The 17,807-nt window shown below is 48.2% G+C and overlaps 2 protein-coding genes across 6 annotated transcripts in view; one reads left to right on the forward strand and one right to left on the reverse strand.

The window, feature by feature from the left end:
- The window catches only part of LOC144158302 (uncharacterized), a 141,664-nt gene that overhangs the window by 62,230 nt on the left and 61,627 nt on the right, over positions 1-17,807 (reverse strand). The window lies entirely within an intron of this gene.
- The window catches only part of LOC144158304 (uncharacterized), a 63,336-nt gene that overhangs the window by 28,950 nt on the left and 16,579 nt on the right, over positions 1-17,807 (forward strand). For 2 of the 5 annotated variants that reach the window (XM_077689116.1, XM_077689117.1), the window contains 2 exons: positions 782-942; positions 7,909-10,805. The exons of 1 other annotated variant lie outside the window; for it this stretch is intronic. In XM_077689116.1, coding sequence (XP_077545242.1) covers positions 782-942; positions 7,909-8,042 — 295 coding nt within the window. In that variant the 3' untranslated portion in view covers positions 8,043-10,805. Of the gene's footprint in view, positions 1-781; positions 943-7,908; positions 10,806-17,807 lie in introns of those variants that run through there. 2 more of the 5 variants (XR_013320009.1, XM_077689115.1) reach the window with 1 other exon arrangement.

Consider the following 17,807-nt stretch of genomic DNA (forward strand, 5'->3'; position numbering starts at 1 on the left):
TGCATAAAAAGTTGCAGATAGCTGGTGCTATGCTTATTTTATTGTAAAATACTTGTTCAAACCCAACCCAAATCATCGAAAATATCGTTGAAGGGAAAGCAAGCCTGACAAATGGTTCGCTGTGGCGAGGACTTTGTTGCATTGACTTCTATAGCTAGCTGGTGGGGAATTGGAAATATTTCGTTGGAGCGGAAATTTCGTCAAGCGGAGTTCGTTGTAGCAGGGTTCGGCTGTACTCAAATTTCCCTGGTATAGGCACGGGATACTGAAGTTTACCCATGACTGAAGCGCCGCCTCTCGCCACCACTTAGCAACTTTGGGTTGGTGGATTCGCGACCGGCCGTTCAGCGCACGTCAAACACGTACGCTACTTGCGGTTCGACGCTGTGTGGCATAAGTTTTTTAAGAAACAGTTATAATGGCAAGTTGCAGTGTCCAAAATGATTAAAATGCTGCACGTGGAATTTGTGGCAGCGCCGCTACTGCTGCGTGAAGGACTGCCACAATTGCCAAGGGCAGCCTGGCATCATTTTGTGCAGGTTTCCCGGGCAGCTATGGGAGGTGTGTCGTGAGAAATGGATTTCTGCAGTAGGAATAAGCGCTAAGGGCTGTAAAACTTTACATGTTTGGTTTCAGTGTTTTATATGCTTCGCAGACAGCATATTTGGGAATCGCATGCCATAGTGTTTGCATAACACAAGGCATTAAGATTTCCGCCACTAATGTTTTATCAGCAGTAACGTTTTTTCAGCGACATTTTTCAGTAGTAACGTTTTTTTAGTGGACACCAAAAGGCGGCCCAAGGATATGCTCACAGCCCTTCGTGGGGTGTGCCAAAAGCAGTGTCAAGACGCATCCCGCCTACTGCCCTACTTATTTGTTCCCTGAAGTGTACAGAGTTTGGCCTCGCATTCCAAGCGAGAGCGTGGCAAGATAGCAAAGGCAAGCTGGCATTCACACCCTTTATTTGACTCCTTCAATGCGATTCGTGTATTTTTAAAGTACTTTGAAAGTTGAGGTTAATATTTTTTAACCAGAGTGGGGGACGAGGTGGAAATACTTTTATAGAGAATTCTGAATGACCTGAACAAATTGTATCACAATTAGCCACTAAGACGACCCTAACATTGCTCACAAGGAAGAAGCCAAAACTAAACGTTATCTTCGTAAACGACCCGCAGCTCGATCCGCTGCAATAGCAGATTTCACAAAGGGGCAACTGGGTTTTGGTTACTTTAATCATCAGCTAATAACATTCAGAATGCACTGTTAATCAGTGCCAACACCAACCGAGCTGAAGGGCCACAAAAAAAGTAACTGTTGTATGAACATAGAAAACAACACAAACACACCCCTGTCATGGATCGCTGTTGTATACGTTAGTGGGGTCACTTTAAGTGGTACTCACATGGGGAGAAACGCTTTCCCAGCTGAGAATGGCACTTAGCAACAATGTCTGCCCCGTCAATTTCTTTCACGGCGTACGCGTGCCCGGCAACGTACCATTTCTGTCCCCCCGCACGGGGCACCTTGAGTAATCTTGGTGACGGTGAGTGGCGACACCGCGTACCCCGAGCCCCCCATACTGAAGCTGTTACCTACCGTGGCGAGAAGTTCAAAGGTGAAGGGTTAGAAGCCGTGAACGGTGGCCGTCGGAGCCCTGGTCAAGCTCCGGCCGATGGGCTCCCTGTCTGTCTATCAGGCTGGGAGCTCCGGGACCTCTTTGACCATCAGGGTAACGTCAAAGAATAAAGTACCCCAGTTCCCTGCTTTATACTATGCCGCATGGTACTTTCAAAATCCTCTCTCCCAAATGATCGGGCCCCAAAAAGGGCCCGCACCGATGTAATTTTCAAACCTCTGCCCAACATGAAATTTAACACCCCGGACAACTTTCCTCGCTTCTTAGTGATACAATCTAAGAACAAGGAATCTCCAGTTACCTGCAAGTCGGTCTTCTTAATTGCTAAGTTCATTGAGAGTGTAGTTGGCGCGAACTACAAGGCGAAGAAGCTGACATCGGGGGACGTGCTTGTAGAACTATCTACTAAAAAACAATCTGATAGTCTCTTGAACCAGACCGACCTACTTGGCCTTGAAGTAGCTGTAACGCCACACCGGAGCCTTAACAGCTCGCAGGGCGTCATATCTGAAATGGACCTGCTCAATGAAAGTGAGTCTGACCTCCTCGAGGGCATGCGTGACCAGGGCATTACTGCGGTAAGAAGAATAATGATCAGACGCGATGGCAAAGAAGTAAAAACGAAACGTGATCCTAACTTTTGACCGAAGTGTCCTACCGGAGTCTGTCACTGCAGGCTTCCTTCATTGCAACGTACGACCTTACATACCCAACCCACGCCGCTGCTTCAAGTGCCAGCGGTATGGGCACAGTACTACCACCTGCCGCGGAAAACTTACATGTGCCAAGTGCGCAGGACATCGTGACCCTTCAGAGAACTGTGCCTCTAATGTATTGAAATGTGCCAACTGTGAACAACCCCACGCTGCATACTCTCGGTCATGTGCTAAATTCAAAGCCGAGAAAGAAATCATAAACATGAAGGTCACCCAGAACATTACCTATCAAGAAGCACGACAGAAACACTCAATGTTTTCGCAAAGGTATGCCGATGCAGCTCGCCGGGGGGCGGAGCGGCGGCTAGTCACGGCGGCCACCCAGTACTGCGAAGCAGACTTGGTGCCGTCCCAGCCCCCCCAGGTGCTGCCCAAGGCAGCCCAACCATCCGACACGACACCTGTGGCGCCCGCAAGTGTTGTGTTAGCTGCGAGTGTGAGGAGTGACGGCTCTGCCGTCAATCCTCCTCTTCCGGCTGCCAGACTGCAGGCGGCCATGGACGTAGATGTGGTCGGTCCCACGACCACTTCTGTGTCCAACAAACAGTCGGGGACGGCAGGGGCTCCTGCCTCCACTTCGAACATATCCCGAGGCGGAGCCCGCAAGGACTCCATCTCGTCACTGTCACACCACTCAGATGATGACATGGAGGTAACACCGTCTCTGCCAGTGCCAAAGGCGGAAAGAGAACAGCGCACCATGGCGGGGCGAGGCAAAAAGCCACCAGCCACCCGTGTTACAGGCCCAAGTCAGAACTGATAGATAGTATACATCCAGCCCGAGTCCTCATCTACACCAGGTAAAATCTCTTCCCTAAACATTTATGGTAGCACAAATAATTACACAGTGGAACTGCCGGGGCCTTATTAAAAACCTAGATGATATATATGAAATCCTACACAAAACGCAATCAGCCATCCTATGTTTACAGGAGACACACTTGAAACCTAAGCACACCAATTTCCTGAACCAATACTCAGTATTTAGGAGAGATAGAGATAGCTGCACGCACTGCTCTGGTGGCGTAGCTATAGTTACGCAAAAATCTATCCCTTGCCAATCTCTTCAATTGCGTACCGCCCTAGAAGCGGTTGCGATCCGGGCAATTATTTTCAACAGATTAACAACAATTTGCTCACTATACATTCCCCCTGAATATCGTTTATCTAGCTCTGAATTTGAGTCTCTCATAGATGAGCTGCCGGAACTGTTCCTACTCGTAGGTGACCTGAATGCACACAGCCCACTATGGGGATCTGAACGCACAGATTCCCGGGGCCGCTTGATAGAAAAATTCCTCTTCTCATCCGGAGCTTGTCTCTTTAACAAAAAAGAGCCGACATACTACAACACTACACATAATACATACTCACACATAGACTTGGCGATCGGCTCTTCTGTCCTCTTTCCGGCTGTTGAATGGGAAGTGGACGACAACCCCTATGGGAGCGACCACTTCCCTGTCATCTTGAAAGGCATTGATAAAGCCCGTAACAGTTCCATCTGCCATAAAAAGTTTAAGGAATCTGGTGCTGATTGGTTAAAATTTAAACAATTATCTCAGCTTTCATTCACGTCCTTAAGCTATTTGGGCATTGACGAAGCCTGTGAACTGGTGACTGCACACATTCTTCATGCTGCCGCGGGCTCAATTCCGCAAACATCTGGTGCCACACCTAACACTAGGAGGCCGTGGTGGAATGAAGAGTGTAGGCTTGCACGGCAGGCTCAAAATAAGGCGTGGGGTGTCCTTCGCAGGTACCCCACTACGCAAAACTTGATTTCCTTCAAACGTGCAAAAGCACAAGGAAGACGCATTCGCCAGCAAGCAAAAAGAGATAGCTGGCGCTCTTTCGTGACTTCTATCAACTCGTACACAGATGCAGGCAAAGTATGGAACAGAATTAAAAAGTTTAATGGACGGAAAACACACACCCTACCTTTGGTCAATAGTACAGGCGATACCCTAGAGGACCAGGCAAACACACTTGCGAAATACTTTTCATATGTATCGAGTTCTGCTCATTACACGAATGCTTTCTTACGACACAAAACATCTATGGAGAAGAAACGGATTCGTGATAACAAAAGATCTGACGAACCATACAACACGGAATTTTCCATAACAGAGCTTTTGGTCGCTTTGGGAACATGTAAGGCTTCAGCGCCTGGGGCAGATAGTATATCATACACAATGATACAACATCTGCACCCAGAAACTCTCCGAACACTCTTGCACTTGTTCAACAAAATATGGGCGGCGGGATACTTTCCGAGAGCTTGGAGAGAAGCAGTTGTAGTTGCCGTATTAAAACAGGGGAAAGATGCCTCACTACCTGCCAGTTACCGACCAATAGCTCTGACAAGTTGCTTAGGAAAGGTTTTTGAAAAAATGGTAAATAAGAGGCTAATCCATTTCCTTGAATATAATGGCATCCTGGACAGTTGTCAGGCTGGTTTCCGATCAGGTCGAAGCACAACTGACCAGCTAGTTGCCTTTGAGTCGTATGTCAAAGATGCTTTTATCCACAAACAGCACTGTCTTTCTGTTTTCTTTGACTTAGAAAAAGCATACGATACAACTTGGCGTTACGGCATACTGCTTGATCTCAAGGCATTCGGTGTGTCTGGACATATGCTAAACACTATTGAAAGTTATTTGTCGGAGCGGACATTTAGGGTAAGAGTAGGGACAGTGGTATCAAGAACATACATACAAGAAAATGGGGTTCCCCAAGGTGGAGTATTAAGCTGTACTCTGTTTATAATTAAAATGAATTCACTTGGGAAATCGTTGCCACCCTCAATCTCCTACTCAATGTATGTTGACGACGTCCAAATAAGCTTTAGGTCATGCAATCAGTCCATATGCGAAAGGCAGATACAGTTAGGTGTGAACAGGCTTGCAAAATGGACGGAAGAAAATGGTTTTAAATTGAATCCTCACAAAACTACATGTGTGTTATTCACAAGACAGCGTGGAATTCGTCGAGAACCCGATGTCACACTAAACGGAAAACAGATTGGTGTCAAGAAAGAACACAAGTTTTTAGGTGTTGTACTTGACGGAAAACTAACGTACGTACAGCACTTAAAGAAACTCAAACAGAAATGCCTAAACACCATAAACATTTTAAAAGTTTTGTCACATCAGTCTTATGGTGCTGATAAAGACTGCCTTCTACGTCTCTTTGCGAGTTTAGTTAGGTCACGTATAGACTATGGAAGTGTAACATACGGGTCCGCGTCTAAAACTGCCTTAAAAATGTTAGACCCAGTACTACATTTGGGCCTTCGCCTTGCCTCTGGAGCCTTCAGGACAAGTCCAATCCAGAGTCTCTGTGTAGAATGCGACCACTGGTGCCTAGAGCACCAGCGTGCTTATACAGCACTCCTCTATGCTATTAGGACAATGTCTATGACGAATCACCCATGCAATTCTATTGTGAATGACATCTCATCCGCCCATTTGTATTTAGCGCGCCCGTCGATCCCTGCCCCTGTAGCCTTGCGTGTCAAAGGCCTAGCAGAGGAGATAGGGGTGTCTTTAGATGATGGCATAAAAACCTGTACCGCCGATATAGTCCCACCTTGGGACATGTCAACTATTCATTGTTACACATCCTTTAAACAAATTGACAAGCGTCGTGCACCCCGCGAATTGATTTTACAACATTTCTTAAGTTTACAACACAGATATCCATGCGCCTCTTTTTACACAGATGCTTCCAAGTCTTCTTCTTCTGTGTCCTGTGCTGCACATGGCCCGGACTTTGCCAGCACAAGGACATTGAACAGAAATTGTAGCATCATTACAGCAGAAGCCTATGGTATTCTAATCACAGTGGAACACATTACACAGAACAAAATACAACAATCAGTCATCTACACAGACTCCCTAAGCGTAGTAACTGCATTGGATTCCTTTAAGCCCACAAAAAACGTTATTCTAAACCGCCTTTTTAAAGCTCTTATAACTGCCTATAAGTCAAAGCTAAAAATACTTGTTTGCTGGATCCCTGGACACAGTGGCATTCTGGGCAATGAAATTGCTGACCAGAATGCCACTTTGGCGGCCCTACATAGTGGTGTTGATGTAGCGCAGGTCCCTCACCTCGATCTGAAACCAGTAATCCGGAGGGGAATCCGTAAATGCTGGCAGCACATGTGGGACACACACACAGACAACAAGCTCCACTCAGTAAAACCAAACCTAGGAAGATACACAACAGAAAAACAAAACAGATTCATTGAAGTATCCATTTGCAGACTGCGAATAGGCCACACTTACGCTACACACGCATATCTTTTGAATGGAACACTCCCACCTGTTTGTAACAAGTGTGGGGAACGGCTCACCGTCCTCCATGTATTAATTGAGTGCACATTCTGCAATGAAGCCAGAAAACGGCATTTCCCGAAAATATATACCTACAACATTCCACTACATCCTTCACTGTTTTTAGGAGATGAACCTATGTTTACAAACCAAAGTCTTTTAAGTTATCTTGCAGACATCAAGTTTTTAAAACTCATCTCGTACAGTACGTGACCTCAGAGCCTACGAGCAGTGAGTGAGGCCCTCATGCTTCCTTTGTCCGCACGGGAGGCCCACTCTCGTCACATGCTCTTTGGCTCGAGGTGCATCACGTTGCACCCATAATCCATTTCAGCCACCATTATGAACGTCTTCATGCTTTAGTGGACGGGCCCTCTACACCCATATATACAGTATTTTAAGATGTATCATACTCATTTCATACATATTTTAAGCACAAACATGACTATTGAAAGACCACATACCATATTTCTGGCGCTCTTTGGTCTTAGAAACCCTTGCGCCAATAAACCACAAACATACGATACATACCATTTCTGTCCCTTCTCGCGCACGCGAGGCCGAAACTAGTAGTCCAGCCCTGCAATTGTGCGGAAACCGCCCAGAAGCTCTTCGGGGAAAAGCACTTGAGGAAAATATACATGGAGAAAATATTCGCCGGAACTGTCTTCGAGCACGAGACATCTTTGAAAAACAATTGCAGAATAGCGAAAACAAACAACCAAGAGGCGTCGAACAGATGAACGCGCGGCTGCTGTCTGGCTCTCACCGGCCCAAAGTTTCCTCAAGCTTTTGCGGAGTGGGTCTGGGTGTGCTTATTTGTCGCGCCTTATGAGCAGTGGCCGGTCCCTATTTAATAATAAATTGGAAACAAGAAATGACTAATAAACTTTATTATCTGCCATAAATTCATTTCCTAAATATTTTTCTGTTGTGAACTTGTTCGTAAATGTTTTATGCAATGCCAAATATTGGTAATCTTAAAAAAAATTTTATTTAGCCCTTAATGGGTTAAAAATTTAAGGTTCAAATGCTGTGGAAAAATTATAACAAAGCTATATTTCTCAGAATGATTAGACCTTGCATACTCAGTGCCTTGTGAAAGTGTGCAAGTAAATATGATTTTTGTAAAGATGTTTGCATTTTTATGCTTTCTTGGGTAATGTTCTTGCAGTATTTTCTAATCTAGTTCCTCATTTTGTTCATTTAGGAGCTTTCTTACTGATAGCGAAAAAATGCTGTTTGGAGGGAATCCTTACTTCTGTCTACCCTGTCAACAACGAAACCAGAAGACCACTCGTGTTGAAGTGTGCCCCGGCAAGATGCCCTACATCTGCAATGTAGGCAAGAAAGTCTTCCGTAAATGTTGCAGCCTCGACATCCACATGAGAGTGCATGCTGGAGAGATTGCCTTTGTGTGCAGCATCTGCCAGAAGAGATGTAGTAGCAGAAAGGACCTTATTTCTCATGAAAGACAGCACTCTGGCAAGAGGCCGTATGTGTGTAGCACCTGTCTAAAAATATTTACTCACAAACCCCACCTAGTCATTGATGAAAGGTTGCACTCCGGTGAAAGGCCCTATGAATGTAGCATCTGTCAGAAGCGGTTTATTCAAAAAAGCCACCTGGTCATTCATCATAGATTGCACTCTGGCGAGAGGCCCTACATGTGTAAAATCTGTGAGATGAGCTTCACTCATAAACCCAGCCTCATCGTCCACGAAAAAAACCACGTAGGTGAAAGGCCCTATGTTTGTAGCCTCTGTCAAAAGAGCTTTACTACAGAATGGTACCTTGTTAAACATCAAAGGTTGCATTCTGGCGAGAGGCCCTACGTATGCAGAATCTGTGAAAAGGGATTTGCTAGAAAAGGTGACCTAGATAAACATATAAGAGTGCATTCTGGTGAGAAGCCCTACGTGTGTCCCATCTGTCAGAAGAGTTTTACTCAGCAATCAAGCTTGGTCGTCCATGAAAGACTACACTCTGGCGAGAAGCCCTACGTGTGTAAAATATGTCCCAAGAGTTTTACTCAAAAAAGTCACATGATCACTCATGAAAGAATACACTCTGGAAAGAAGCCCTATGTGTGCAAAGTATGTCAGAAGAGTTTTACTCAACGAGGGCAGATGATCGCTCATGAAAGAGTGCACTCCGGGATGAGGCCCTATATCTGCAACATTTGTACCAAAAGCTTTATTTCAAAGGATGGACTTGTTAGGCATGAAAAAACGCACACTCATGAAAAGCCGTACGCTTGCAGCATCTGTCAAAAAAGGCTTGCTTCCAAACGGTCTCTTGTGAGACATGGGACTATTCACACTAGGAAGAAGTCCTGACTAAACCGTCAGAAATACTGCCGAGGAAGTGGCTTTGGTATGCCACAGTAAATAGTTGTACACCCATAAAAAGTGTGGCAGATAGTTGCAGACCTGCACCAATTGCTCTTTGACCAACAGAGTGATGCTGGTGCAAAATCCATTGATCAGACAAGCTTTAATCATCGACATAGTTGGCTGTACATGGGAAATGGTGTGATGATAACGAAACATTGGGGTGGCAGTGTCTTGAAAGGTTTCTGCCTTGGAATTGCATGATTTCATCATGAGAACCTGAACTCGAGAATAACATTTGTGTTTTGTTGAAGAAGATTGAAAACCTGTATATAAAAATTGGGCTTGACCACATTCTGAAGTAAATCAACTGCAAAAACTCACATGTACGGCATGGTACGAACACAGCTGAGAAGGACTACTATTTTTAGAATCTGTAAACGACAGATGAGAACCACAATTGAAGCAAGCTGGCTGGCTAGTATGCCTTTGCATTTTTGCAGTTTTTAGGTGAGTGCATTTTGTAGAGTTACCTGGCCTCCGTTGTGATGAACCAAAAAAACAATCAAACAGCTTTATGTCCTTTGAAAAGTAGGAGTACAGGACTAAAAGCTCGAACAGCTTGGCGAGGTCCCAACCTCGTTACGAGTTGGCAAACAGCAGCATAAACGGTCAGCATGAACCGAGAGTAAAAAATAAATTGACAAGTGTCACATAGCATAGAGTAATACATAATTGTTTAACATAATGCTAAACCAAAGAGAAAAAACCTATTACCATAGCCATTAGGTGACATTAACATAAAAAGCGGCGATGTACAAGAAATAAAAAGAAAAATGCAGAGGCGCGAACTATTCCTGTGAAGAAATGAGCTGGGCGAAGGGTTTGAGACAGTTTTGATTATACGGAGGATAAAAATCTTCTTGCTGTAATAAATTTAGCAGCAGAGGTAGCTTGTAAGACAAAGATTGTTGATCACAAGTCGTTCTAGGTGTGGATGCATTCTACAAAGCTTTGTGTCTGGCTAAACGAACACTTGTGTTTCCTTTTAGCTTAGCACGTTTAATTATGATATTGGTACCATGCTAAACGAAAACTTTATAGCACAACATCAACCGATAATTGTACAAACAAACATTGGAAGAATTTCGTACAGTAAAAACATGTTTTACAGAAGATGTAGAGTGTACAAAAGCAAGATGACGTATGGCCGTTTTCTGCAGTAAATACAGCTTGCGCAAATTTGTGACGCCAATATTACACCACAGTATGCCGCAGTACTGCAACAGGGAAGATACTAAGGCATTGTAGATCATGATTTTTACGTTTGTTGGGAGAATGCGTTGCATTCATGCAAGGCCACCAGTGGCAGGTGACAACTTTGAGTGCAGGTTATTAACTTGTTCAGTCCATGTAAGCTGCTTTGAAAAATGTACGCCAAGGGTAGTAACGGAATCCACCATCTCTAAGTGCTGAGAGGCCACAAATAAATTCAGCTTCTTTGTCGGTGTTCTTTAATTAGCCGTGTACGAAATGACGTGTTTTCTAAGGGTTTATTTTTAAAGAATTTATGGAGGCTCAAGCATCTTGGTCAGACAGTGTTTTGTTTTGTTATCTCTTCTATCTCTGTTTCAGAATTTCTTGTAATAACAACTGTCATGTCATCAGCATATCAAGCAAATGTTGCGTTGTCCTTGCACTGTACAATGTCATTCATGTAAAATGGCAATAAAAGTGCCCTAGAATGCTTCCTTGTGGCACACCTAGAACAACCGGCTTTCTTGCAGATGTTACTTTGTTGCTATCCACAAATTGTGTTCTGTTTGAAAGGTTTTTAGAAGTGTATGCACTGTGTCATTCACAGGATTGTTTTCTAATTTATTAAGAAAGATGAACTGATCGATTAGGTCAAATGCTTTGGAGAAATCAATGTACAGTGTAGACCATTTATAACGTAACCGCTTATAGTGCGGGACCAGATATAACGCGGGTTTTTGTGACTACCGGTTTGCCTCCCATAGAACTCAATGCATAAGCATACCGCTTAAAATGCGGTTGGCGGGAGCACAATACCGTTTATAGTGCGGTTTTCTGGCGGGTCTGCTGATCGACCGGCACAGCTGGGGCATCGTTTTAGGGTAGGAAAAGAAAATGAAAGGATGAAATTGGCCATCTGACGCAGCGCACACCCCTTGCTCTCCTCTAACTTTGACACACGAGAAAAAAATAGCACCCTTTGGTTCGCGCGTACGTTATAACCACAACTGTCCTTGCTTGACGCACCTCGAAAGATAGCGACCCACTAAAATCTGATAGCAATGGGAAGGGTCCGCGTCCGCGCGCGACAGGGTGTTTCTCGTGGACCGCATGGCCCGTTTTCGCACATGATTCGTGCACGTCGGCGCTGCGCGTGCATTTTTTTCAAGCTCGCGTCGACGATTCCGCGCTCGCAGTGGCTTGTTCGCGTGGCAGTGGGAGGAGCCTGACCACTTGCACCAATGGGGAGACGCGCACCTAATGGCGGGAGATTCGAAGCGCTCCAAGCAGCCGGCTGGCCGCGTCAGAGGTGTTTAGGCTTAGCACCGCAGTATTTTTTGATGGGCGCTTTCGCAAGCAGCGTCGATGGCAGTTTATATTCCATTTTTTGCCCAGATTATCAGCTCTTTCAGCGAGCAGTTAGAAGCGGTTGCTGGAGCTGCCTGCACCACCTGCACCGCCTCGCGGCCAGTGCCGACGCCATGTTGCCGCCTTTTACCGTGCCGCACGCACCACGCCAGTTGCATCCGCGCTGGCGCCGGCGCGCCTGCGGCGTGCACGGCCCTTTTCCCCCCGAAGAAATCGCTTCATGCGGTTCACGCTTTAGAACGTCCTGCACATAAGCCCACCGCTCTTTCCCTTTCCGAACATGTGAGCCGCGTGAAAAAGATTTTCACCGCGAGTACGTTGCGCTGATAAGCAGCCGCCTTCGGCGTCGTGAACACAAGGTGGGGTTAAAAAAAAATCCCGCTGGCGTTCTTATCACGTCCCACGGTATCTGTTCATGGACGCTAAAAACGCAGCCACGATCCTTCAAAACACAAACACAACGGAAGTTAAAGCTGCGCTCGTCGTTTGTAAGACCACACTTGCAATAGAGCCTGCAGCACCGGCTGATGTGAAGAAAAAAAAAAGAAAACAAAATAAAGACCGTGCCTTTGTGCTGTGCTGTGCGTTTCAGCGATGATAAATATAGAATGACTTGAAAGGTAGGTTATGATGTGATTGGATTTGCGCATGTTTTGGTTATAGTGCGGTACCGCTTATAGTGCGGATTTTTGCGGCTCCCGCGACATACGTTATAAGCGGTCTACACTGTATATGGTTACCTAAAACCATTTGTTAATGACTGAATGCTTTTAATTTTTTCATTTTGGGTTGAGAAGGCTGTTTCGGTAGAGCGATAATTCCTAAATCTACATTGAAATTCTTGTAACAAATTGGGAAATTAAAAATTATAGCAATCTGACATGCATTAATTTCTTGATACCCTTCGTAAACGCTGGAATGGTTGAAAAAAACACACAAGAAGTCTGCATTTGTTTAGGAAATATGCCTGTGATTTAAGTTATAAATATTGTCACGTAGCCAAGGACGAAGCAGTTGTTTGGAAAAGAAACAAGTTTATTGGAGCGAACTTGTGCTCCCCTAACAACTGAATAGAATACAGAGGCGGCGAAGCAGTGGTCAACAAAGTGACGTACGTGCGTCGGCGAGCGTCGCAGAATCGAATGCCCCGGCGTCTGCTCTGCAGGCTTTTTATCTTTCGGCGCGCGTGGTTCTGGAACCGTCGATTCGCATCGACAACATTGTAGATGCAAGAAGATTATTCCGGGATGTTCACGTTAGATCGGAATGCTCTCCCTATCTGAACAGATAACACATGCGGCACAGAAAGAAAGAATGGAACACGCGCTTCCCTTGGCACGGAGATAACACAGACCGGCGCAGCCGGGCGGTAAAAGCAAAACACAAATAAACAAACCCAATGCATGGTTCGCGGCATTACCCCCCTCTAAGAGTGCATCGACCCGATGCTAACATAAGCGACAGTCCGAAAATGAAAATAAAAGTTCGTCATCGTTCGTAGAAAGGTTTTAAGCGAACCACGTGGACGACTTCGGGCCGCGTACGTCGTCGTGATGTGCCGGAGTCACCATCGGGGATCACTTCGTAGGTTAGTTGGCCAACACGTCGCAGAATCTGGTAGGGTCCGAAATACCGTCGCAGAAGTTTCTCGCTCAGTCCGCGTCGTCGGATGGGAGTCCAAACCCACACACGATCCCCTGGTTGGTACTCGGCGTCTCGGCGTCGGAGGTTGTAGCGGCCGGCATCCACCAGCTGCTGGTCCCTTATACGAACTCGAGCGAGCTGGCGGGCCTCCTCCGCACGTTGAAGGTATCCTTGGACGTCGGCGTTGAGGTCGTCGTCTTCTACATGCGGAAGCATGGCGTCGAGCATCGTAGTCGGTCGTCTTCCATAGACAAGCTCGAACGGTGTCATCTGCGTAGTTTCCTGCGTCGCTGTATTGTACGCAAACGTGACATACGGGAGGACTTCGTCCCAAGTCTTATGTTCAACGTCGACGTACATGGACAGCATATCCGCAATTGTCTTGTTCTGACGTTCTGTTAGTCCGTTCGTTTGGGGGTGGTACGCCGTCGTTCTTCGGTGATCCGTGTTGCTGTAGCGTAAGATTCCTTGCATCAGCTCCGCGGTAAAGGCCGTTCCGCGGTCCGTGATTAGGACTTCAGGGGCTCCATGTCGCAGCACAACTTGGTTTATAAAGAACTTGGCGACTTCTTGTGCAGTCCCCCGCGGAAGAGCGGCGGTCTCTGCGTAGCGCGTCATGTAGTCTGTCGCTACGACAATCCACTTGTTCTCCGATCGTGACGTCGGGAACGGGCCTAGAAGGTCCATTCCAATTTGTTGAAAGGGCCTCCGCGGGACGGCGATCGGTTGTAGAGGTCCGGCGCGTCTTGTCGGCGGCGTTTTTCGTCGCTGGCAGTCCCGGCAACTCCGAACGTAGTGGGTGACGTCGGATGTAAGGCGGGGCCAGAAGTACTTCGCCTTAATTTTTGCAATAGTGCGAGCTGTGCCGAGATGTCCGGAAGACGGGTCGTCGTGGGACGCTTCCAAAATTTCGTCACGAAGGTCTGCGGGGATGACAAGTAGATAATTCGTTCTTGTTCCGGGGCTGAAATTCTTCTTCACGAGGACGGAGTTTCTGAGGCTGAATGCTGGTAAGTTACGCTTGAACGCTCTAGGCACGGCGACGTTACGTCCTTCGAGGTAGTCGATCATTACTCGCAAGTCGGGGTCGGCACGCTGCTGGGCGGCTAGGTCGCTCTCCGTAACAACCCCGAAGAACGCACTGTCTTCATCGGAGTCTTGTGGTGGTGGGTCGACAGGGGCGCGGGACAGGCAGTCGGCGTCGGAGTGTTTCCTGCCAGATTTGTAGACGATTGTAATGTCGAACTCTTGAAGGCGCAAACTCCACCGCCCAAGACGGCCAGAGGGGTCCTTCAAATTGGCGAGCCAACACAGCGCATGGTGGTCTGTTACAACCTTGAACGGTCTGCCATACACGTATGGGCGAAATTTTGAAATGGCCCATATAATAGCCAGGCACTCTTTTTCGGAGGCAGAGTAGTTTTTCTCCTCCTTCGACAGACCACGGCTGGCATAGGCGATTACGTTTTCGCGCCCGCTTTGTTTTTGGACAAGGATGGCACCCAAGCCTATATCACTGGCGTCCGTGTGTATTTCCGTTTCGGCGTTGTCGTCGAAATGAGCGAGCACGGGCGGGCTTTGCAAGTGTTTTTGCAGCTCGCAGAATGCCTTTTCTTGGTCGTCTTCCCAGCTGAAAGCGGTGCTATCTTTCGTCAAGCGCGTGAGCGGCTCTGCAATGCGTGCGAAGTTTGCGACGAAGCGCCGGTAGTATGCGCACAGTCCAAGAAATCTGCGCACGCCCTTCTTATCTTTCGGCCTTGGGAAGTTCGCTATGGCTGAAGTTTTCGCCGGGTCAGGCAGGACTCCCGCGGCGTTGACGACATGGCCCAAAAACTTCAGTTCCTCGTACGCGAAGCGGCACTTTTCAGGCTTCAGCGTTAACCCCGACGTACGGATGGCCTCGAGTACTGACTGCAACCTTGCGAGGTGCTCGTCGAAAGTCCGGGAGAATACCACAACGTCGTCGAGGTATACGAGGCAGGTGTGCCACTTCAGGCCAGCTAGCACAGTGTCCATGACTCTTTGGAACGTTGCTGGTGCCGTGCATAGCCCAAACGGCATTACCTTGAACTCGTATAGGCCGTCCGGGGTTATGAATGCAGTCTTCTCTCGATCTCTCTCGTCCACTTCAATTTGCCAGTAGCCGGTCTTGAGGTCCATCGATGAGAAGTACCTCGCATGGCAGAGGTGGTCTAGGGCGTCGTCGATTCGTGGCAGGGGGTACACGTCCTTTTTGGTGATCTTGTTCAATCGCCGGTAGTCAACGCAGAACCTCAGTGTGCCGTCTTTTTTCTTCACGAGTACGACCGGCGCCGCCCACGGACTTTTCGATGGCTGTATAATGTCGTCGTTGAGCATGTCGTCGACTTGAGTCCGGATGGCTTCGCGCTCGTGGGAAGAGACGCGGTACGGTGACTGTCGGGTAGGTCGGGCTCCATCCTCGGTTATTATCCGGTGCTTCGCCAGAGGTGTTTGACGTAACTTTGAGTTCGACGAAAAACACTCGCTGTAGCGACGCAGCAAAGCCAATAACTTGTTCCTTTCTTCTTGCGGTAGCGCCGGATTCACGTCGAAGGGGTGCGGAAGCTTGAAGGTATCGTAGGGTGCGCGTTCAAAGTCGGCGACTGCTATCACGTCACTTGCTAGTTGCGTTTCTTCGACGAACGCAATTGCAGCGCCCTTGTTTAAATGCTGGTACTCCTCGGTGAAATTGGTGACCAAAACGTGGGATTTGCGATGCTTAAACCGCGCAATGCCTCTTGCGACAGACACACCGCGGTCAAGAAGCAACCTTCGGTCACTCTCCACGATAGCGTCGACGTCGGGAGCAGCACCTTCACAGTAGACGGTGATCATCAAGCTTGCGCGGGGTGGCAGGGTGATGTGATCATCGGCGATCCTTACAGCTGCACGGTGTTCGGGGTTCGATTCCGGCGTTATGGAGTGGTCGGAGGAAAAAGTTATCGACTTCGTCTGGAAATCGATTATTGCGCCGTTGTCTGTCAAAAAGTCCATTCCGAGAATTACGTCGCGGGAGCAGTTGGGCAAAACGACGAACACTGCAGGGTACGTCGTGCCATCTATGGTGACGCGCGATGTGCACGTTCCACTTGGCGTCACGATGTGGCCTCCTGCTGTGCGTATGTGCGGACCGTCCCATCTGGTCATAACTTTCTTCAGCTTAGACGCAAATGGTCCGCTCATTACGGAGTAGTCGGCTCCCGTGTCTACGAGGGCGACTACATCAAAACCGTCGATGGACACCTTGACGTCGGATGCCGCCTTCCTCGAGTTCCGGGTGCGTCGGGGCGTCGCATCTCGGCTTGTGCGTGTTGATGGTCGGGCACTGTGCGTCGTCGTTGTCCATGTCTTCTCAGCGGACGTCTCGGTCAGGTCGGGTAAGCGTCGCGGCGTATAGGTGTCGTCGTGTTCGGGAGTCTCATCAGGGTTAGGTCGGGTCGTCGGGATGAGGGCATGTCGTGAATCACTGTCTTCGGCGCGTCCTTGCGTCGTTGGAGGGTTTCCGGTTTTTCGCTGTAGAGCAACTTCACCTCCAGAAGTTGCTGCTTTTAGTTTCCCCCGCGTGGGCTGGGGGACCTTCCACGGGCGAAGTCAGCGTTGCTACGGCGGGTCGGCGATTGGTATGGGTAGGGCGACGGCGAACGGTTGAAACGCGCTGGGCCACGGCTGGTTTCAGATAGATACTCGTCGATCTCACGTGGTCGTTGGCCAGGGAGAGGGCGAGGTGCGTCGACGGAGAAACCACGCAGTCCGAGTCTCTTGTATGGGCAGCGACGGTAAATGTGGTCGGCCTCTCCGCAGTGGTAGCACAGAGGACGGTTATCGGGAGTTCGCCATACGTCCGTCTTCCTCGGCGTCTGGTTTCGGGCTACCGGGGGTCGGGCGGGTGACAGTGGGCGGCGGTACGGCGGGGCCTCTTGACGGCGTGTTGGAGCAGGGCGGGGTCGACGAACAGCCGCGGAGTATGTCATAGCTTGTGGCTCTCGGGGTACCTCGGATGGCGTAGAAGTTCCCAACGCTTGTTGCACTTGTTCTCTAATCACGTCGGTGAGGGAAGCGACTTGGGGCTGCGGCGGCGTTGGGAGAAGTTTCCGCAGCTCCTCTCTCACTATTGCGCGGATAGTCTCGCGTAGGCTGTCGGCCGGGATCCGCGTGCTGCCAAAGTCGTTCTCATTGGCCGCGCCAACAAAGTTGCGGTCATGCTGCTTAGCACGCATTTCGAGGGCTTTTTCAATGGTGCTGGCTTCGGTCACGAATTCGGCGACGGTTTTGGGCGGATTTCGGACAAGTCCAGCAAACAGTTCCTCCTTCACTCCGCGCATTAAGAAGCGCAACTTCTTTTCTTCCGTCATTTCGGGGTCCGCGCGGCGAAATAGCTGCTTAATCTCCTCAACGAAGATCACGACACCTTCGTTGGGGTGTTGCGTGCGTGTTTCCAACAAAAGGGCGGCTCTTTCTTTCCGCACGACGGTAGTGAAGGTCTTAG

This window comes from Haemaphysalis longicornis, unplaced genomic scaffold, assembly GCF_048455015.1.
Source record: "Haemaphysalis longicornis isolate Haplotype H1 unplaced genomic scaffold, Haemaphysalis longicornis Haplotype H1 scaffold_10, whole genome shotgun sequence".
Classification (NCBI taxonomy): Eukaryota; Metazoa; Arthropoda; class Arachnida; order Ixodida; family Ixodidae; genus Haemaphysalis; species Haemaphysalis longicornis.